Source organism: Microcaecilia unicolor, chromosome 3, assembly GCF_901765095.1.
Source record: "Microcaecilia unicolor chromosome 3, aMicUni1.1, whole genome shotgun sequence".
Classification (NCBI taxonomy): domain Eukaryota; kingdom Metazoa; phylum Chordata; class Amphibia; order Gymnophiona; family Siphonopidae; genus Microcaecilia; species Microcaecilia unicolor.
Window position 1 is genome coordinate 525,956,398 of NC_044033.1, and position 23,241 is coordinate 525,979,638.

Here is a 23,241-nt window from a genome sequence, read left to right on the forward strand (position 1 = left end):
CAGAGAAACCGCTGGTGCGGGGGCCAAACAGGGATGTGCAAGTAAGCTTCTTTCAGGTCCAGAGACGTGAGAAACTCTCCTGGCTGAACCGCCGCAATGACGGAGCGCAGGGTTTCCATGTGGAAATGCCGTACTTTGAGTGACTCGTTGACTTTCTTCAAGTCGAGAATGGGCCGAAAAGGCCCACCTTTTCACGGCACCACAAAATAAATGGAGTAACGACCGCAGCCACGTTCGGCGGGAGGCACGGGGGATCACTGCTCCCAGGTGCAACAAGCCTTGCAAGGTCTCCTCTACCGCCGCCCGTTTGACGGCAGTGCCGCATCGGGACTCCAAAAACACTTCTCTAGCTGGGGCAGTAAATTCCAATCTGTAGCCGTCTCTGATCAGGTCCAAAACCCACTGATCTGAGGTAAACTTGACCCACTCCTCGAGAAAGAGGGAAAGACGTCCTCCAACTGCAGGAATCGAGGAGTGAGCCGGCGCACCATCATTAAGAGGATCGCCCATGAACTCAGGCCTTGAACCGGCCGCTGTGGAGCGTTTGTCCGAGCGAAAGGAGTTCCTCTGCTGAAAACGGGCACGCGAAGTAAACCCAGCAGAACGCCCAGGGCGGTACCTTCTAGCTTCACGGAAGCGAGGTCTGGAAGAGGAGGGAACCATCTGACCCTTGGAAGAAGGCCGCGGCCTATTCTCGGGTAACCCGCTGGGGTTTAGCATCCCCCAGGCCCTTGACAATTTTCTCCAACTCCTCACCAAATAGGAGAAGGCCCTGGAAGGGCAACTTTGCTTAGAGGCCATGTCAGCCGCCCAATGCTGAAGCCATAGAAGGCGGCGAGTGGCCACCGCCACAGACATCTGTTTAGCCAAGGCTCTGACCAGATCATAAAGGGCGTCAGCCAAAAATGACAAGGCCGACTCCATCCGCGGTGCCACCTCCACAAGGGACTCCGCTCCATCCCCGGGCTGTTCCACTGCCTGTTGCAACCAAGCGAGGCAGGCTCGAGCAGCAAAACAACTGCACACAGACGCCCGTAAGGCTAGACCTGAAATTTCAAAGGGCTGTTTCATTGCTGATTCCAGTCGTCGGTCCTGCTTGTCCCTCAGGGCGACCCCTCCCCTCTAGTGAGAGGGTAGTCTTCTTCGTCACAGCCGTGACTAGGGCATCTACTTTAGGCACGGCCAAGCGTGCCAAGTGCTCCTCACTAAGAAGGTATAAGTGCCCCATTGCCCTGGCAACTTTCAAAGGCCCCTCGGGGTCAGCCCAATGGGCCGAAATAAGCTCTTGGATGGAGTCATGCAAAGGAAAGGCTCGAGCAGGCTTCTTAGTACTTGCCATCCTTGGATTACCAGAGGAGGCCTCACCAAGCGCAGGATCTTCAATAGAGAGGGCCTGCAAGGCGTCAGAAATAAGCGCTGACAGCTCCTCACGGTGGAAAATCCTAACCGCGGTGGGATCATCTGGATCCAGTGGCAATCTGGCACCTTCCTCTGGCTCCTCAGACCACGAAGGCCTGCCAGATCCCTCAGAATCCCCACAGCCCGACCACGGGGGGGAAAAGGGAGGTGCGCCACTCTATGAAGGGGAATTTACCCTTCTATGCTTGTCCTGCGGCCAACTGTCTGGGGAAAAAACGCCTGACAGCCATCCCGGGCCAGCCTCCACTGGAGGGAAACCAGGTAGCAACGCAGAGTCAGACACCTGCGGCAGAGCCCTCTTTAACATGAACACTTTATGTAAAAGCAACACAAACGCAGGGGAGAAAGGCTCACCCTGGTCTCCCGGTTCCAATCCGGGGCAAGCAGCTCCTCTGGTAGCCTCCATCTGAGACTCCCCTCCAGCTCAGACCCCTCCGCTCCTGCGGGGGTCGGACCATGCGACGCATCCAAGATGGCGCCCGCTGTCAGCTCCACCGAGCGGGAAGAGACATCGCTCGCCATGCTCATACCAACCCTGATGTCTGCAGAGCACGATTTACAGAGCCCCGCTGCTAATCTGCGCTTGTCACAATGTGAACAGCGCTTAACAACCTCCACAGCCATCGCTGAAAACGGCGAAAAATTTCAAAAGCATGGACTAATGACACAAAGCCAAGATGGATTTAGTGAAGGGAAATCTTGCCTCAACAATCTAATTACATATCTTTGAAGGGGTAAACAAACATGTGGATAAAGGTGAGCTGGTCAATACTGTGTATCTGGATTTTCAAAAAGCGTCTGACAAAGTACCTCATGAAAGACTCCAGAGGAAATTGGAGAGCCATGGGATAGGAGGTAGTGTCATACTGTGGATAAAAAACTGGTTAAAAATAGAAAACCAAAACAGAGAGTAGGGTTAAATGGTCAGTATTCTCAATGGAGAAGGGTAGATATTGGGGTTCCCCAGGGTTCTCTGCTGGGACTGCTTCTTTTTAACATATTTATAAATGATCTAGAGAAGGGAGTAATTAGTGAGGTAATTAAATTTGCTGATGACACACAGTTATTCAAAGTTGTTAAACTCACAAAAGGATTGTGAAAAATTACAAAGGTAAAATTATGTATCATACCTGATAATTTTCTTTCCATTAATCATAGCTGATCAATCCATAGACTGGTGGGTTGTGTCCATCTACCAGCAGGTGGAGATAGAGAGCAATCCTTTTGCCTCCCTATATGTGGTCATGTGCTGCCGGAAACTCCTCTATGTCGATATCCAAGCTCCATCCGCAGGACTCAGCACTTAGAGAATTACACCCACAAAGGGACACTCTGCCCAGCTCACCACCGCCGAAACGGGGGAGGGGAATTAACCCAGCTCATCCCCACACAAGTGGGGGAGGGGAATCCATCCAGCTCATCCCCGCGGAGCGGGGGAGGGACACCACACCCGCCGATGCGGGGGGATCTGGCTTATCCTGCAACCGCAACCGCGGGAGGAGCTGACTGACCCTAACACCGCCGAAGCGGGAGGGGTACAAAGCTGCCCTACTGCCGCACGAAGCAGGAGGGAGAGCCGGCAGAATTTAAGTCTCAATCCAGCCCCGTAAAACGGAGGGGAGAGGAATGCAGCAGCTCACTAACACAAATTCGTCTCAACTCTTGAAGAATCCATTGAAAAACTTGAACACGAAGTCCTCCTGAACAGGAACTGAAGACTAAACTTGAACCTGAAATGCAACCAGAATATAAACAATACAGATATCTGGGAGGGACTATGGATTGATCAGCTATGATTAATGGAAAGAAAATTATCAGGTATGATACATAATTTTACCTTCCATATCATCATGCTGATCAATCTATAGACTGGTGGGATGTACTGAAGCAGTACTCACCCAGGGCGGGACATAAAAATCCCTGACCGCAACACTGAAGCTCCAAACCGGGCCTCCGCCCGAGCAGCCACAGTCAAGCGGTAATGCCTGGAGAAGGTATGGGCCGATGCCCAAGTTGCCGCCTTGCAAATCTCTTCCAAGGAGAGGGATCCGGCCTCTGCCATCGAGGCCGCCTGAGCTCTAGTGGAGTGAGCCTTCAGCTGGATAGGCGGCACCTTCCCCGCGGCCACATAAGCCGCTGCAATGGCTTCCTTGACCCATCTTGCCACTGTAGGCTTAGCAGCCTGCAGACCCTTACGAGGACCTGCAAACAGGACAAACAGATGATCCGACTTCCGGAAATCATTGGTCACTTCCAAGTATCTGATGATGACTCGTCTCACATCCAGATATTTGAGAGCAGAGTATTCCTCTGGGTAGTCCTCCCTACGAAAGGAAGGGAGACAGAGCTGCTGATTCACATGGAAGCGAGAAACAATCTTGGGCAGGAAGGAAGGCACTGTGCAAATAGACACTCCTGCCTCCGTGAACTGCAGAAAGGGCTCTCGACATGAGAGTGCCTGGAGCTCGGAAACTCTTCTGGCTGAAGTGATAGCCACCAAAAAGACTGCTTTCAACGTCAGGTCTTTCAGAGATGCCCTTGACAAGGGTTCAAAAGGCGGCTTCTGCAAGGCTCTTAGTACCAGGTTGAGATTCCACGCAGGCACCACTGAGTGCAGAGGAGGGCGCAGGTGATTAACTCCCTTGAGAAAGCGCACCACATCTGGCTGCGAAGCCAGGGAAGCACCCTTCAGGCGGCCCCTGAAGCAAGCCAGAGCCGCTACCTGGACTTTAAGGGAACTGAGCGACAGGCCTTTCTCCAGACCTTCTTGCAGGAACGCCAACACTGAAGAAATTAGAGCAGTGAAGGGAGAAAGTGAGCCTGCTTCACACCACGCTGCAAAGGTACGCCAAACCCTGGCGTAAGCAGTAGAAGTAGAGCGCTTCCTCGCTCTCAGCATAGTGGCGATGACCTTGTCTGAGAAGCCCTTCTTTCTCAGACGCTGCCGCTCAATAGCCAGGCCGTAAGACCAAAGTGGGAGGGATCCTCCATCACCACGGGACCCTGATGCAACAGGCCCTGCTCCACTGGCAGCCGCAGAGGATCGTCCACTGAGAGCCTGATCAAGTCCGCATACCAGGGACGTCTGGGCCAGTCCGGACCCACCAGGATTATCCGGCCCGGATGCTTTGCCACCCGGTCTAGCACCCTGCCCAACATGGGCCAGGGCGGGAAAACATAGAGAAGCTCCTGTGTCGGCCACTGTTGGAGAAGAGCATCTACTCCCAGGGATCGAGGGTCCCGTCCTCTGCTGAAAAAGCGCGGCACTTGGCAATTGGCCGATGACGCCATCAGATCTAGGCTCGGCTGGCCCCAACGCTTCGTGATGTCCAAGAACGCCTGAGCAGATAGCTGCCACTCTCCGGGATCCAAGGTATGGCGACTGAGAAAGTCCGCCTTGACATTCATGACTCCGGCAATGTGGGCCGCTGACAGCTGTTCCAGGTTCGCTTCTGCCCACTGGCATAGATTCATGGCCTCCTTGGCTAGAGGGGCGCTCTTGGTACCTCCCTGGCGGTTGACATAGGCCACAGCCGTGGCATTGTCCGACAGGACCCGTACTGGCTTCAACGCCAGTACCGGGATGAACTCCAAAAGCGCCAACCGAATGGCTCCGAGTTCCAGGAGGTTGATAGACCACTTTGCCTCTGCAGGAGACCAAAGCCCCTGCGCTGTCCTTCCCAAGCAGTGGGCTCCCCAGCCCGACAAAGAGGCGTCCGTCGTGACGACATTCCACTCCGGGGTCACCAGAGGCATTCCCGCAGACAACTTGTCTGTCTGCAGCCACCAGCTCAGCGCCTTGCGCACTGCTGGGTCCAAGGGAAGGCGCACAGCATAATCCTCCGACATCGGAGTCCAGCGCTGCAGCAGAGAGTGTTGTAGTGGTCTCATATGAGCCCTGGCCCAGTGCACTACTTCCATCGTGGCTGTCATAGAGCCCAACAGCTGCACATAGTCCCAAGCCCGAAGAGGAGAGGCTACTAGGAACTGGTCCACCTGAGCCTGAAGTTTGACAATCCGATTGTCTGGCAGGAACACTCTGCCCACTTGGGTGTCGAATCGAACTCCCAGATACTCCAGGGACTGAGTCGGGCGCAGCTGGCTCTTCTCCCAGTTGATGATCCACCCCAGGGAGCTCAAAAGAGCAACCACCCGGTCCACAGCTTTGCCGCACTCTGCATAAGAGGGGGCTCGGATCAACCAGTCGTCCAGATAAGGATGGACTTGTACTCCTTCCTTTCGCAGGAAGGCCGCGATGACCACCATTACTTTGGAGAAGGTCCGCGGAGCAGTAGCCAACCCGAAAGGGAGGGCTCTGAACTGGAAGTGTCGGCCCAGGACTGCAAAACGCAGAAAGCGTTGATGAGGAGGCCAGATGGGAATATGCAGGTACGCTTCCTTGATGTCCAAGGAAGCCAAGAACTCCCCTGCCTTCACTGCCGCTATAACAGAGCGGAGAGTCTCCATGCGAAAGTGCCGCATTTTCAAGGCCCGATTGACCCCTTTGAGGTCGAGGATAGGCCGGACAGAACCTCCTTTCTTTGGTACCACAAAGTAAATGGAGTAACGTCCCTTGCCAATCTGATTTTCTGGCACCGGAACGACCGCACCCAGGCGTATCATGTTGTCCAAGGTCTGCTGCACTGCCACAGCTTTGACCGGAGACTTGCAGGGAGAGAGTACAAACCCGTCTCTTAAGGGTCGGCAGAACTCTAACTTGTAGCCGTCTCTGATGACTTCCAGAACCCAAGCGTCTGAAGTTACCCTGGTCCACTCTCCCAGAAACGAGGACAGGCGTCCTCCAATCTGCACTGGGCCATGGACCAGGGCCCCGTCATTGGGTACGAGACCCTGGGGGAGGACCGGAGGGCGCACCTCTGGGACGGCGGTCTCTGCGAAAGGAATGCTGCTTGGGGGAGAAATTCCTCTTGAAGGAAGAGGGGGCAGAGGAGCCCGACTTGCCTGGGCGGTACCGACGGGCTTCCTGAAACCGTCCTCTGGAGATACCGGGGCGAGCACTGGCCCGAGCCCTGACCTCTGGTAACCTCTTGCCCTTAGACGTGCCGAGATCAGTCACAATTTTGTCCAGCTCGACCCCAAAGAGCAGCTTGCCTTTAAAAGGCAACTTTGCCAGGCGGGACTTAGAGGCGTGGTCCGCAGACCAATGTTTCAGCCAAAGCCAGCGCCGCGCAGAGACTGTCTGAGCCATACCTTTAGCCGAGGCTCTCAAGACATCATACAGTAAGTCTGCCAAATAAGCCAAGCCCGATTCCAGGGCCGGCCAGTCAGCCCTCAAGGAAGGATCCGAGGGGGAAGCCCGCTGCACCATCGTCAGGCACGCCCTGGCCACATAGGAGCCGCAAACTGAGGCCTGCAAACTTAAGGCAGTCGCCTCGAAGGACGACCTTAAAGCCGCTTCCAATCTTCTGTCTTGGGCGTCCTTTATGGCCGTGCCACCTTCCACCGGCAACGCCGTTTTCTTAGTCACCGCAGTGATTAAAGAATCCACGGTAGGCCAAATAAAGGCCTCACGTTCACTTTCAGGCAAAGGATAGAGGCGGGACATAGCCCTAGCCACTTTGAGGCTCGCTTCCGGGACATCCCATTGAGCCGAAATTAAGGTGTGTATGGCATCATGCACGTGGAAGGTTCTAGGCGGGCGCTTCATCCCCAGCATAATGGCAGAGCCAACAGGGGCTGAGGGAGAGACGTCCTCTGGCGAGGAAATCTTCAAAATGCTCATGGCCTGCAGTAACAGGTTGGGCAAATCCTCTGAGCGAAAGATCCGCGCTGCAGAGGGGTCATCCACTCCATCCGAGAGGGAATCCGTCTCCTCCAAGGAATCCCCAAAGGACCGTTGGGAGAACTCAGATACGCTGCCCTCATCTACATCAGAGGAAACAGCGTCCTCTAAGGCCTTGGAATTCACCAGAGGGCGTTTACTTCCGGGGGCCTCAATCCCGTTATCGGACAAGGGAGAAGGGGCAGCGTTTTGCATAAGGAAGGCCTGATGCAGCAGCAAAATAAACTCGGGGGAGAAACCCCCCAGACTGTGTATTTCAGCAGCCTGGGCCACAGCCCTAGACGCACCCTCAACCGGCGCTCGCAAGAGCGGGGGAGAAACATGCTGCGCATCCAAGATGGCGTACGGCATGACACTCCGCGAAGGAGCCGTGCGGGAAGAACGGCGCTTAACTTTAGCCGCCTTTTTGCCGTCGCCCAAATCAAGGGCGGCCATGGCATTAACGTCTCCCACCTCAAGGGCGGCCCAAGAAGAAGCCGTCCGAGCAGCGTGGCCGGCCAAGATAGCGGAGGCGAGCAGCGGGGGATGGGTGTTTATGGCGGGAAAAACCGCCGCACCGGAGGAAGAACCGGGACACTGACCGGCCTCCAAACTGACACCCAACAAGGGTGTATTAGACTTTAAAACCCCCGCATCCCCGCTAGAAGCGCCCAAGCGATCCGGGGAGCGACTCTTTGCGCCCTCGCCCTCCGACGCCATAGGCCACGTGGAGATCAATCGGGGAACCCCCTGCCCGCTATAAAAAGGTAAAAATTACCTGCTTCTCGCTCCGAGCTGTAACGACCTGGTGTCCCAGTGAGTAGCTGCAATAAACGTTTAAATAAACTTCGAAATAAACGCCCTTAAGGACGTCCAAAATTTTTTTTTTTTTTTTACGGAGCCAGCGGGAGGGGGGAGAAAAGGAGGGACCTGGCGCCACCAGGTTTGCACTTGCTCAAGAAGAGCCCTCAACCCCAGGTACTCAACAAAACCTAAAGATTAGGCTTGGAGACCTAGCCAGAGCTGCTGCTGTGTGTGACCACCAGATGCTGAGATAGAGAACATACTGAGGAGTTTCCGGCAGCACATGACCACATATAGGGAGGCAAAAGTTTGCTCTCTATCTCCACCTGCTGGTAGATGGACACAACCCACCAGTCTATGGATTGATCAGCATGATGATATGGAAAGGACATTACAAGACTGGGAGACTGGGCATCTAAATGGCAGATGCATTTAATGTGAGCAAGTGCAAAGTGATGTATGTGGGAAAGACGAACCCAAATTATAGCTACGTAATGCAAGGTTCCACATTAGGAGTCAACGGCCAGCAAAGGGATCTAGGTATCATCGTTGATTATATGTTGAAACACTCTACTCAGTTTGCTGCTGCTGCAGCAAAGAAAGCAAATAGAATGTTAGGTATTATTAGGAAAGGAATGGAAAATAAAAACAAGGATGTTATAATGCCTTTGTATCATTCCATGGTGGGAACACACCTCGAATACTGTGTGCAATTCTGGTCACCGCATCTCAAAAAAGATAACGTGGAATTAGAAAAGGTATAGAGAAGGGCCACTTCCCTATGAGGAAATGCTGAAACGGCTTGGGTTCTTCAGCTTGGAGAAAAGACAGCTGAGGGGAGATATAATAGAGGTATACAAAATACTGAGTGGAGTGGAACGGGTAGATGTGAATCGCTTGTTTACTCTTTCCAAAAATACTAGGACCAGGAGGCACTGAATGAAGCTACAAAGTGGTAAACTTAAAACGAATCAGAGAAAATATTACTTCATTCAACATGACAGAGAATGTGGTAAAAGCAGTTAGCTTAGCGTGGTTTTAAAAAGGTTTGGATGGCTTCCTAAAAGAAAAGAAGCCATTATTAAAATGGACTTGAGGAAAATCCACTGCTTATTTCTGGGATAAGCAGCATAAAATGTATTGAACTGTTTTGGCATCTTGCCAGGTACTTGTGACCGGGATTGGCCACTGCTGGAAACAGGATACTGAGCTTGATGGACCCTCAGTCTGTCCCAGTATGGCAACACATATGTACTTATGTATTCAGGACTATCTGGAATATTCCTTCTCCACAAGTCCAATCTGTATTATCTGCTGGAGGAAAAATATGACTGACAATATGCCAAACCTTTCTGTCTGGTGTGCGGTGGTGGTGGCGGACAAAAAAAGAAAAACAGGATGTTAAGAATTATTAGGAAAGGAATGCAAAATAAGACCAAGAATTCTATAATGCCTCTGTATCGCTTCATGGTGCGACCTCACATTGAGAACTGCGTTCAATTCTGGTTGATTTATCTAAAAAAAAAAAAAAAAAAAAGATATAGCGAAATTAGAAAAGGTTCAAAGAAGTGCTGTCAAAATGACAGTGATTGGAACTTCTCCCATATAAGGAAAGAGAAAGTTAGGCCTCTTCAGCTTGGAAAAGTGACGGCTACAAAATCTTGAGTGGAGTAGAATGGGTATAAGTAAACCGATTTTTCACTCTTTCAAAAAGTGCAAAGACCAGGGGACACTCAATGAAATTACATGGATATACTTTTAAAACAAACTATTTTCTCACTCAAAGAATAGTTAAGCTAAGGAATTTGTTGCTGGAGGATGTGGTTAACAGTGGTTAGCTTATCTGGGTTTTAAAAATTTTTGGACAAGTTCCTGGAGGTAAAGTCCATAATCTGTTATTGATATGGACATGGGGGAAGCCACTGCTTGCCCTGGGATTGGTAGTATGGATGTTGCTACTAATTGGGTTTCTTCTAGGTACTTGTGACCTGGATTGGCCACCATTGGAAGCAGGATACTGGGCTAGATGGACCACTGGTCTGTCCCAGTATGGCTATTCTTATGTTATGTAAGTTCCAAGCTAAATAAGTTCTTCTACCAGTGATGTCACAGAAATCTTTCAAGCTTCTCTGCCTCCATCTGCTGGTACAAGGACACAACCCACTGGTCTAGACTAGTCTAGCAGGACAAAATGTAAAGTCACCTTTTAAACAAAAGCCCCAAAAGATCTTAACACTGTTGATATTTTAAACTGAAAATGCATTTTAAGTGTTTCAGAAAAGATGTTAAAGCATTTATATGCAAAAAGATCACTATTTTTTCTCCCAGAACTAGAAATCACAAAATTAACGTTTCTTTTATCCTCTAAAAGACAAGCAATGCATAGACTAAAACAGACACTCCTTTCTCTTGAAGTCTGAGTGATTAACAATAATAAAGCATAGTTCAACAATGCCATTAAGTACGACACAGTTCCGCTGATTGGCAGCACTGCCACAACAATACAGTATTTCTTTCAGCAAAGCCTAACAAACAGTAATTATGGCTCTAATATCCAAAAAGCTTTTAATCACACATCTTTCTTCATTTCAAATTCTTTGCCTGCCTCTTCCTAAAATTCTAGGGACATTTTTCTGTTTATAAAGGGGAGTGGATCAGTATTTACACACGAACACCGAGGAGTTATTTTACCTACTGATCTCATCAATAGTCAGTTTGGATTCTTAGGGGTACTTTTAATGTCATTCTGTCTTTTGTCTGTTTTGTCGTCAAATAGTCATTTTGGGGCCACTGAAGAAGCTGTCGTGTGTAGCAGAATGAAGTTAACAAAAGGAATGTGCACACATTAGTGGGTGAATGATGCAGAAACAGGTTTGATGCACAGTATATTGACATATGTGCTAAGTAAGATATCAGCTATTCTACCCCAATGCAGATATGATTTTAGGAGAGCACAATGCAAAGAAAATTACCACCTGGTCCAAGGCATGAAAAGGTTAGTTTACCTTTTGGATCAGGGAAGAAAAGCTAATAAGCCTGCTCCCCCCCCCCCCCCCCCACCCCAAGACGACTCAAATCCTCCAGACCCCCCCCCCCCCGATACCCCCACAAATAAACCTGGTGTCTAGCGGCAGCCCCCAAACCAATAGCCTAGGTAGTCTAATGGCCCCTCCTCCATGGCCCTCTAGCCCCAACATTTAAAAACAAATGTTCCTGCTGTTTAGTAGCATACCTTCCCACCCCTCTTCTGGCCCCACCAGCCCCCATCATGTGTATCAATGTCTCTGCATTGCCATTTTAGAAAATGAAGGTGCCCGACCCCATGCGATGCAACTTGGAATGTACCTAGCAAGGACAGTGTGACAAATAAGGGTGAAATGGGATGGGGGAGGAGGGGGCTACTACATTACCAGGATGGGAAAATTATGTCTTACTGCTGCACTAAGAGAAAGAGAAGTTATCAGGTTTGACAATTTTCCCTTCCTTAGTGTAGCAGCAGATGAATCCAGAAACTAGCGAGATATATGCAAGCCATCCCTAAAGGGGGGGGGGGGGGGGAATCCGTCGCGCCTGCGGAAAAGGACAGACACCTCAAAACTAGCATCCAACAGCGCAGCTACATCTAAACAGTAATGCCTTGAGAAGGTATGCAGAGAAGCCCAAGTAGTCACCCTACAGATCTCCCCCAGGAAAAAAACTCCATACCGCTGCTCAGGTGGTCACCATGTGTGGAATGCGCCCGTAGACATGAGCAAGCTACGGCCTGCCAGCATATATGCTGAAGAAATGGTGTCCCGAATCCACCGCACAATGGTTGCTTTTGACATTATCTCTATTCAAACATGACAGCAACACAAAAAAGATGATCCAGCTATTAGAAACTGTTCACGACTTGCAGGTAGCAAAGAAGCGCTCTGCAAACATCCAAGCACCGCAGGACCTGAAAATCCATCGGATTATCCTCCTCACAAAAAGAAGACAAGATGATTGGCTGATTGAGATGAAACACCGAGACAACCTTTGGCATAAATGGCGTCAACAGTTCGAATAGTCACTACTTCAGCCGAGAACCAACGAAAGGGATCCCGACACTACAGGGTCTGAAGATTCAATACCCGTCAAGCCGAAGCCATGGCCACAAAAAACACCATCTTCACAGTAAGATCCTTCTATGATGCCCTACGCAGAGGTTAGAATGACATCCCTCATACTGCCTTGAGAACCAAATTAAGGCTCCAATCCGGAAACAGACATCGAAACAGTGGTTTGAGACTGACCCAAATCAGAAAATGGACCACATCCAGATGACAGGGCAAGAGCTTCAAATATCTGAGAGAGTCATTTTAAGCCCAGAATCACAGATATAGAAGGCAGTCAAGCAATATTTATTTATTGCATTTTTATCCCACATTTTCCCACCTTTTTGCGGGCTCAGTGTGGCTTACAATACATTATGAATGATGGAAATTACATTTTGTTACAATTCGGTTATGGATTACATTGTGAAGAGTTATACGAGACAAAATCAAAGTATCGTTAAGGAATATATCAATGGAAGAGAACATTGAAACATTGGAAGGAAAACAACGAGAAACTAGAGGGTCTGAGGACAATATATAACATATAATAACGAAAAACCTATGGTATACATTTTCTGTGATTAAAGGTATGAGTGTGGTGAGATTTCAGGATTGAGAATTCATAAGTGGATGTGTTGATGTTTGTGTGAAGCAAGAGAAAAAAAACACAAAGCTTTATTCTCACATCAATGGCAAGTTCTTTCACTTGAAACTATATAATCTATATATATAAAACTCACCCTCAACGTTCTATTTGCACTAACGTCACTGAAGCCAGGTTCGTAAGTTCGAAGCTCTGAAGCCACACAAAATCACAGTCTGTGGGCCCCGCCCTCGCGTCAAACGTTATGACGTTGAGGGCGGAGCACATTCTCAGCTCCAACGTTGTACTGCACTGTAGCTCTGCTCCGCCCTCGCGTCAAAATGCGATGACGTCGAGGGCAGAGCACACGTTACTCTTATCGGTTCCTACTGAAGGGGCATTCACATGACGCTGAAATCTTCTGTTTCGGCAGGTCAGTGGGGTGGGGGGGCCTTCGGAGAGGGGGGAGCGCCGGCAGCGACGACATCGGTGGGGGTGGAAGGGGGTGCACTGGCAACACACACATCGGGGGGAACGGAACTGTCACGGATGCTGGGGGGCGTGCCAAAAGGGCCAGGGTCACAGCACATTCGCACGGAGCCTGCAGGGGGGCCGGCGACACATGGAGACACAAAGGGACGGAGGGGAGCCTTGCTAGCGCCCGTTTCATTGCGATTTGAAACGGGCCTTCGTTACTAGTCTTTTGATAAAAGATTATTTCCCAGAAGCCAGAGGCACTTGCTCAAATAATCCAAAATCATGTATTATTTCTCTTGAAAATGGCAGATACAAATCAAGGTCAGATATACAAATAGTACATATGAGTTTATCTTGTTGGGCAGACTAGATGGACCGTACAGGTCTTTTTCTGCCGTCACTTACTATGTTACTGTGTAACCCGTACCCAAAGAGAATTACAGGCCAGGCCCTTTTGCAGACTCTCCTACAAAAAGGCCAACAGATACAGCAAAGAAACAGAGAAAAGGACCCACACCAGAGAAAAGCACCACGCCTCAAAGGTGCAGCTCACACTCGCATACGCTGAAGTAGTAGACTGCTTTTAAGGCTGTGAAACAGTCAAAATGACCAACTCCTAATAGCCTCTTCAGTCTTGCCCTCTCAAGAGCCAGGCCTTAAGACACAGGGTAGAGGAGGTCAGAAGTCAACAGAAGATGAAGGGAAGCCTCCATGAGGATGCGAATCAAGTCTGAATACCACAGACTCTGAGATCAATCTGGAGCCACTAGCACCACCATGCCCCGATGGCACCCGATCCTGTGGATGACCCTATCAGCGGCCATCTGCCACAGTTGAAGAAGCGCTTCCAGACCCTCTGAACAAAATTCTCTTCTGCCACTGAAGAACCTGGCCATCTATGAGTTGGCCCTGGTAACCATGAGATCTATGGATAAGAGTCTCACCACTGCTCGATCAGCTGACAACTCCCACCCTGCCTGGACCAGGACATGGCGGCTGAGGAAGTTCGCCTGCACGTTGAGGTTGCCGAGAGGTACGTCAAGTGCTTCTTTGCCCACTGCAAAAGAGTCCATGCCTCAGCTGCCAAGGACACACTGCACGTGCCTCCCTGCCATATGATGTAGGCCACTGCAGTTGTATTGTCAGATGTGACATGAACCGGGTGGCCATCCAGCAAGGCCTGAAAGGACGTCAGCGCATATGCTATTGCCCACGGCTCCAGGCGACTGATTGGCCATTTCGCCTCCATCACAGACGAGATGCATGGCACATACCGATGGAGACAATGTACCCCTCAGCCCAAAAGACTGGTATCCGTCACCACCACTACCCACTGCGGGGAAGCCAAATGCACCCCCCTGCTCAAGTTGGAGATGCAAAGCCACCAGCCCATGTTGCGCTTCGCCACTGGCAACCACCGGAGATGAACCTGTTAATCCTGTGACACTGGTGACCAGTGACTCAACAGCGCCAGCTGCAACAAACAACTAGGAGCACCTACCCAAACCGTCCAATTAACCTTTTGGAATTACTCTGAACAAAGTCACGGTCTTTCACTATCTTGCTATGAATTATAGAAGAAAACTTCACTATGGAGTGGCCTGACCGCCTTTTTGAAAGAATTCACTAAAGGCAGTGTACAGTTGGAATAAATCAAACACAAGTAACAGAATTACAGTAGTAAAAATATTCAAACAACATTACAAAGTATGGTATAGTATACTACTTACAATGTCAACAATACGTAACAGAACATTTTAATAGATAAGCAAAGATGGAACAAATAGGTAGGTAAGAGTAACAGGAGTCAGAAAATAAGGTTACTAATTTAAAGAAAGTTGCACATGAGGTCAGAGAGATGAATAAATGTTATCTCAGCTAAGGTAAGAGTCGATAAACTATATTAAACACTATTGAAAACAACAGCAAAAGATTATTAGAAATAACGGACTGCCTATGTGTGGTCCATCTGTAAAAAGTCTAAAGTTGTCTAAATTCAGATAGGCAGTACTGAAAAAGGTGGATAAAAGATTTTTTTTTTTTTTTGTTTTTTTACTTGAAAGCTTCCTATATCTAGATATATATCAAGAAATAAAATTGAACAACACTAAGGGCCTTGTTTACTAAGCCATGCTGTAGGCACGCTAGTGTTTTTAGAGCACGCTAATACTAGAGACATCCATAGGAATATATGGGTGTTTCTAGCGTTAGCATGTGCTAAACTAAAAATGTTAGTAAACGGGGCCAGAAAACAGCAATAAAACTCTGTATTTTGTGCTAATTTTTCTACACTATTCAATACTATTGTCAGATGTATATACATAGCCAAATTTAAGTGAGGATATCTTGTTTCCTGATTGGTTCATCTTAACTGTTGTAATCTGCCTTGGGAAGACTGGTGTTATAAACATGGAATATACTGAAAATTAAATGAAACTAAAATTGAACTCTCCTTTCATTGGGGCACATGGAATCACATCTTCATTTCTTTTGTAGAAGTTTACATTTTAGATACACAAATGGGTTATTCTATTTTTAGAATGTTTCAGGGACAAGTGGTTTTACAAGTCAAAATAATAAAAACACTTTGTTTCATGCAGATCTCTCATTTGTTAAAACATAACTAAAAAGGGTTATAAGCCCCTAATGCTGTCCACTGGTTTTCTCTTATAATTTCTTAAGACGTGGAGGGGCATAATTGAACGAAAACGTCTATCTCCATGGGCGTTTATCTCCGAGAACGGGTCCGTGAAGGGGCGGACCGAACTGTATTTTCGCAAAAAAAAAAAAAGACGTCCATGTTTTATTCGACAATTTGTGAGCTGGGCGTTTTTGTCTTTCAGCGATAATGGAAAATGAAAGCGCCCAGCTCAAAAACGAATAAATCCAAGGCATTTGTTCGTGGGAGGGGCCAGGAGTCGTAGTGCACTGGTCCCCCTCACATGCCAGGACACCAACCGGGCACCCTAGGGGGCACTTTTACAAAAACAAAAAAAAAGGTAAAAGAGCTCCCAGGTGCATAGCACCCTTCCCTTGTGTGTTGAGCCCCCCAAATCCCCCTCAAAACCCACTGCCCACAAGTCTACACCATTACTATAGCCCTAAGGGGTGAAGGGGGGCACCTACATGTGGGTACAGTGGGTTTGGGGGGGTTGGATGACTAAGCATTAAGCAGCACAATTGTAACAGGTAGGGGGGGATGGGCCTGGGTCCACCTGCCTGAAGTCCACTGCACCCCCTAACAACTGCTCCAGGGACCTGCATACTGCTGCCAGGGAGGTGGGTATGACATTTGAGGGTGAAAATAAAAAGTTGTGAAACGGCATATTTTGTGGTGGGAGGGGGTTTGTGACCACTGGGGGAGTCAGGGGAGGTCATCCCCGATTCCCTCCAGTGGTCATCTGGTCATTTAGGGCCTTATTCGTGGAAAAACAGGGTCCAGGAAAAGTGCCCTAAATTCTCGCTAAAAACGCATATTTTTCTTCCATTATCGGCGAAAGGCACCCATCTCTGATCGCCCGATAACCACGCCCCAGTTCTGCCTTCACCACGCCCCCATCAACTTTGTCCGCATCAGAGTGCAGTTGAAAACGTCCAAATTCGGCTTTCAATTATACCGCTTTATTCGTTTTTGTGAGATAAACGTATATCTCCCGATTTGGGTCGCAATATAGGCATTTTTCTTTTTCAATTATAAGCTGGATACTGTGCCAAAAAAAAAAAAAAAAAAACTTCTCTTCTATCTGGTCGATAATAAAAGGAACTCACTGTGAAAAACTATCCACCTTAAAAGGTTGTTTTGTTGCTGTACATGAGCAATTATGATACTGCATAACTGTGTTTTTGTTCCTAGTCATGCATCCAAAGGTTATATAATCCTTCTAAGAAAGCCAGTTAATCATTTAACTTATTAGTGGAACATAAGCACATTTTCAACATAGTAATACTAGAGCCCCGCTAAGGAACAGGTTATTTTGAGTTCGTCTTCACTTGAAGACGCTTGCTTTCCTTGTGCCATCACCAACCAGTTGGCTAGGCAGTGCCTTAAAAGATGGAGGATAAAGGATTTTTTTATTTTTGACATTTATATCCCACATTATCTCAAACAAACTCAGGTTCAATGTGGCTTACATTTGCGATCTGAAAGCGCAAAACCCCTCCGCAAAAACTACACTGGCTCCCAATCAAAGAAAGCATTGTTTTCAAAATCTGCACTCTGGTCCACAAAAGTATCTACGGTGAAGCCCCGGGATACATGACAGACTTGACTGACCTTCCAACTAGAAACACATCCGAATCTACACGAATGTACCCAAATCTGCACTACCCAAGCTGCAAAGGACTCAAATACAAATCAACCTACGCATCCAATTTCTCCTACATAAGCACACAACTGTGGAACGCATTACCAAAAGCCTTGAAAACCACGTTCGACCACCTAAACTTCCGGAAAAAACTAAAAACTAACCTGTTTAAAAAGGCATACCCTACCAATCCATCATAAATGCCTGATCTCTGCAACACAACAAACCTAAAGTACGAAATGGACATAACACAACTCTTCCATTGAACGATTCCCTAATGTGGCTGGGCCACATGAACTTTATCTTACCACAACATCACTTTGTATTTGTTTACACCGAAGTATGCAAACACCTCTCTGGTACTATGTAAGCCACATTGAGCCTACAAATAGGTGGGAAAATGTGGGATACAAATGTAACAAATAAATAAATAAAATACAGTGAGAAGAATAGAATTCAGTAACATCATGGGAGTAAGTCAATGAATATGTCAAACATTGAACAATGAGATTACCGTATATGATGTCGCACATTCATAAACAAAGCATAGACAGTTATTAAAACGTTATCACATGCACACACCAAAATAGGCATCCATACACACACCGCAAAAGTAAACAACTTTCACAGCACAACACAGTTTATACAATTGTTTTAACCACCCTTAGGTTTCGCCGTTGGGTTTAACTAGAAATATTATGTGCATATAAGGTCTGGAAAAATTAATTACAACAACCGAAGTTTAAAGCAAATGCCCATTACTTGGTAGCAATAATGAAACAGTGATGGAATATTCACATAGCAGCAGTCAACAGATTCATTTTCCACTGAACATAATTAACTTTGTATGAGCTTGGCAGCTACAAATGTGCTGCTTGCTACTGTATTTTGTATTTTTGTATAGTTTGCCTGCCTAATAAAATCACACTCATCTATATACAAACACACAGCCGTTAGACAAAGATTCCAAACCCCCAAAACAAACAAATGCCTTTTACAACAGACTTGATGAAATAAATATACACAACAGAACTGGACAAATGTTGGCACATTTAAACTGATTCTGGACAGAACTTCTGCATGAAGGAAACTCTTCCCTCATTACTCAAAACCTCTCTTTGAAACAGTAGTAATTAAAAAAACAAAATCAAGTGCATTTTACAATTTACCACTGTATTCCACACAACAAAAATGAGCAAGCTCCAACATACCATCTTTTTCTTGGGATATATGCACAGGAAAAAAAGATGTTAAATGCTCCAAAGTTTCAACCTAATTAATGTTTGTTTGTTTTTAAATCTTTGTACTTATAAATAGAAAGAGTGAATGTGGGGCACCCGATTCTCATAACATGATGTCTGTGTCTATTGTCCTTTACTAGGTGAAAATATCTCTGCAGGATCCTATAACCAGCCCCCCCCCCCCCCCAACCCCCTAAGACACAATGATTACAATTTATGAACCAATTACTACTCTAACCGATGAAACCGATACTACTTGTGTACATCCGTATGCTGCACAAGCCGGTATATCTCTATATATAAAAGGCACCACCAACGTTCTAAATGAAGCCTCCAGCCGGAAGTGTGAAGGGGGAGAGATATCCAGTTTCCCCATGAGTGTCTGCCAAGCCCTCGCTCTCTCTGTAACATAAACAGTGAAGGAAAACACAGCAAAGCACGAAATCAAATCGCTCTCTCTGTAACAGTGAAGGACTCCGAGGGGGGAGGGGAGAGAGGGCAGAAGCCCTCACTATCTCTGTAACACAAACACAGCAGAGCAGGAAACTTAACACTGAAGGACTTGACTCCGAGGGGGGAGGGGACAGAGGGCAGGGACACACACACTCCCACATGCACACAGAAGAAAACCTTGCTAGCTCCCGTTTCATTTGCATCAGAAACGGGGCTTTTTTACTAGTAAGTACATAAGTAATGCCACACTGGGAAAAGACCAAGGGTCCATTGAGCGCAGCATCCTGTCCACGACAGCGGCTAATCCAGGTCAAGGGCACCTGGCGAGCTTCCCAAACAAACATTCTATACATGTTATTCCTGGAATTGTGGATTTTTCCCAAGTTCATTTAGTAGTGGTTTATGGACTTGTCCTTTAGGAAACTGTCTAACCCATTTTTAAACTCTGCCAAACTGCCGTCAATAAAGAACGACAATGTGGGTGCAACAGCTGATAGGTTTGTTTGCTTTGTTTTGGGTGTTAATATGGCAGCTGTGCAGGAAGACAGCTTCAGCTTTGACATCATGCCATCTCCTGTTCTCAATCTAACCTCCTTGGTCTGACCAGAGGACTGGGACTACAGGAAACAGGTCTAACTGGTGGCCTTGAACATGTATGAGGAACCCACAGGCTATTAAGAACCCAAATCCTGGGATCTTAAAACAATAACTGAACTGGGTCCTCTATATGATTATTCAAGTCCCCAACTATCAACAGCCTTTCTCTACGGCCAACAAAGAGATATGATCTAATAAATGTATTTGACACAACTGGAGCAGACTATGGTCTATCCAGTATCAACAAAATGTAAGGCTCTGTCTGTAGTAGTCACTAGCAAGACTTCATCAGCAGAACTGTACAATCCTGTAGACTAATTCTGAAAGCAGAGGAGTAGGCCTAATGGTTAGAGCAGTGGGTTGAGAACTGGAGAACTAGAGTTTAAATACGACTCTTCTTAGGCTAGACATAGTAGCCCAGCCAGTCAAGACATTGGTAGTTTCATGCCAGGAAAGGAAAGCTAAAAGTCACTTATGAGTCTCCAAGCTTACATCAGTAACAGTTAAAGGGCGGATGTTCAGTATCTAGTGTTTTACCTACCTACTGAACACTCTCCATAATGCACAACAATCCAAACACAAGATAACCACAATAACAAGATTTAGTCTGGCCAATTTCACTTCTGCAGGAATGCCACAGCAGCCTGCAAACATTTTTCAGAGAGATTCCCTTTTGTATGACTAGAGTCCTCCGTTTCTCCATGGGCTTTTAGGAGCGCCATTAATGTTGTTGTTTACACCTAGCCTTGGACACATCAACCATTCTATTAAAAACAAATTCTGATATTACACCTAATGCTACCTCTCCAGGGCTTCAACCAACTCCACCTAATTTTAGAAATTGTTTTCTACTTTAAAATGATTGCTCCTAGTGCAGTGGTTCCCAAACCTGGTCCTGGAGGCACCCCAGTCAGTCAGGTTTTTCAGGATATCCACAATTAATATTCATGAGAGAGATTTGCATGCACTGCCTACACCTCATGTAAATCTCCCTCATGAATATTCGCTGTGGATATCCTGAAAACCTGACTGGCTGGGGTGCCTCCAGGACCAGGTTTGGGAATCATTGTTCTAGTGTATTAAACCTTTGAAGAATTTGAAAGAGTCCATCCTATTTAGATCCTGAAGTCTAAAATCATAACAGCTTTTGAAACTGACCCCTGCACCTTTTTTCAGTATCTGCTCCCTGGCTTACGCCACGCCAAAAAAAGAGTTGCTATTTCAGACCTACTATGAGGTTTGCCAACCACTATAACTTTGATAGCATGCCGGGAAAGGAAAGCTAAAAGTCAGTTGTGAGTCTCCAAGCTTATATCAGTAACAGTTAAAGGACGTTCAATATCTAATGTTATGGAAACAGTAATGGAATTCAAACGTGCATGGGATAAACACAAAGGAATCCTGTTTAGAAGGAATGATTCCGCGGAATCTTAGCGGAGATTGGGTGGTGACACTGTTAATTGGGAAACAAAACGGGAGCTGGGCAGACTTATTTATTGCATTTGTATCCCACATTTTCCCACCTATTTGCAGGCTCAAAGTGGCTTACATAGTTTTGTTAACACAATTAGTCCTGGATGTCAGGTACAATTATTGTTGTGCAGAGATTAATTAAGGGAAGAATTAGAGAGAAGGAAGGAATTTATTAGGTATAGTAGACTTCTACGGTCTACGTCCTGATTGTAACTGAATAGATATGGATGGGCTGGAGTGTAAATTTTATGGGGCTTTGATGTTAGCTTCAGAACTTAGTACAAGAACAGTGCGGGGCAGACTTCTACGGTCTGTGCCCTGAGAAAGGCAAGGACAAATCAAACTCAGGTATAAAGTATCACATACCATGTAAAATGAGTTTATCTTGTTGGGCAGACTGGATGTACCGTAAGGTCTTTATCTGCCATCATTTACTATGTTACTCTTTAGGGTTCTACATGGAATGTTGCTACTAATTGGGATTCTGGAATCTTGTAATTCTTTAGGGTTCCAGAATCTTGTTATTCTTTGGGGTTCTACATGGAATGTTGCTACTAATTAGGATTCCAGAATCTTGTTATTCTTTGGGGTTCTACATGGAATGTTGCTACTAATTAGGATTCCAGAATCTTGTAACTCCTTTAGGATTCCAGAATCTTCAGAACTTTTAGTACAAAAACAATGCTGGGCAGACTTCTACGGTCTGGGCCCTGAGAAAGGCAAGGACAAATCAAACTCGGGTATAAAGTATCACATACCATGTAAATGAGTTTATCTTGTTGGTCAGACTGGATGGACCGTTCAGGTCTTTATCTGACGTCATTTACTATGTTACTCTTTGGGGTTCTACATGGAATGTTGCTACTCTTTAGGGTTCCAGAATCTTGCTATTCTTTGGGGTTCTACATGGAATGTTGCTAGTCTTTGAGATTCTATATGGAATCTTCGGAACCTTTAGTACAAGAAGACTAAAATGACACATCCCAGTTATCCCACCCTGTTTAGGTGTGGCCAAGTAGCCTGATAGTAAGATCTGGAAGGGCTCTGCTGTCAAAGTGCCCGGGACGCACGAGATCCCGACAGGAGGCGGCTTAGCCTGGGTCTCTGGGAGGAGCCAGGCCCAGCTCAGTCGGACTCTCACCTTCAGTCGGATCTCGTAGGTGGTGAAGCGGGTCCGACCCACTCCCACCGTCTGCGGGCTGCTCACGTCGATCTCCAAGAAGTTACTGGGCGGCCCGTAGGCGTCGTTCAGGGTCTGCGGTTTGCTCAGCAGACGCCGAGTATCAGCCACGGTGTCCGCCATGACCGCGCTCCTCGTCGGCCACCACCGCCCTCGCGCGCCGCTGCCGCTGGGGCCTAACCTGCCCGACACCTCCTCCTCCGCCTCCGCCTCTCTCCAAGGCAACCGCCGCCCGGAAACGGGAAGTGACGCCACACGCACACTAGCGCGGCGTCATGGGAGACGTAGTTTTTTTTCCCCCCCGACATAGGACTTAAACGCCGAGAGGGTTGTTGTTCTGTTCAGTTCGCGTTTCTTCGAACCTCCTCCAGTCCTTGCGGCAGTCTTTGATCAGGCAATATGGACGTTAATCACCAAAATCATTTTAATAGACCGCTTTTATTGTACACAACTACTACTACTTATCACTTCTATAGCGCTACAAGGCATACGCAGCGCTGTACACTTGAACATGAAAAGATAGTCCCTGCTCAAAGAGCTCACAATCTAAATATGGAATGTTGCTGGTGGAGTAGCAACATTCCATGTAGAATCTCAAATAGTAGCAACAGAATCTGAAATAGTAGGAACATTCCATGTAGAATCTCAAGTAATAGCAACATTCCAGAATCTCAAATAGTAACAACATCCCATGTTCCACTGCACTAACCACTAGGCTACTCCTCCACTAGCAACATTCCATGTAGAAGTCGGCCCTTGCAGATCACCAATGTGGCCCACGCAGGCTTCTGCTTCTGTGAGTCTGACGTCCTGCACGTATGTGCAGGACGTCAGACTCACAGAAACATA

General features: G+C 47.2%; 1 protein-coding gene across 1 annotated transcript in view; it reads right to left on the bottom strand.

The window, feature by feature from the left end:
- Positions 1-22,626, bottom strand: part of SNX3 (sorting nexin 3) — a 63,171-nt gene extending 40,545 nt beyond the window's left edge. Inside the window, exon 1 of the mRNA XM_030199183.1 lies at positions 22,354-22,626. Within this exon, the coding sequence (XP_030055043.1) occupies positions 22,354-22,515 (162 nt within the window). The 5' untranslated portion in view covers positions 22,516-22,626. The remainder of the gene's footprint in view (positions 1-22,353) is intronic.
- Between the last annotated feature and the right edge of the window lie 615 nt (positions 22,627-23,241).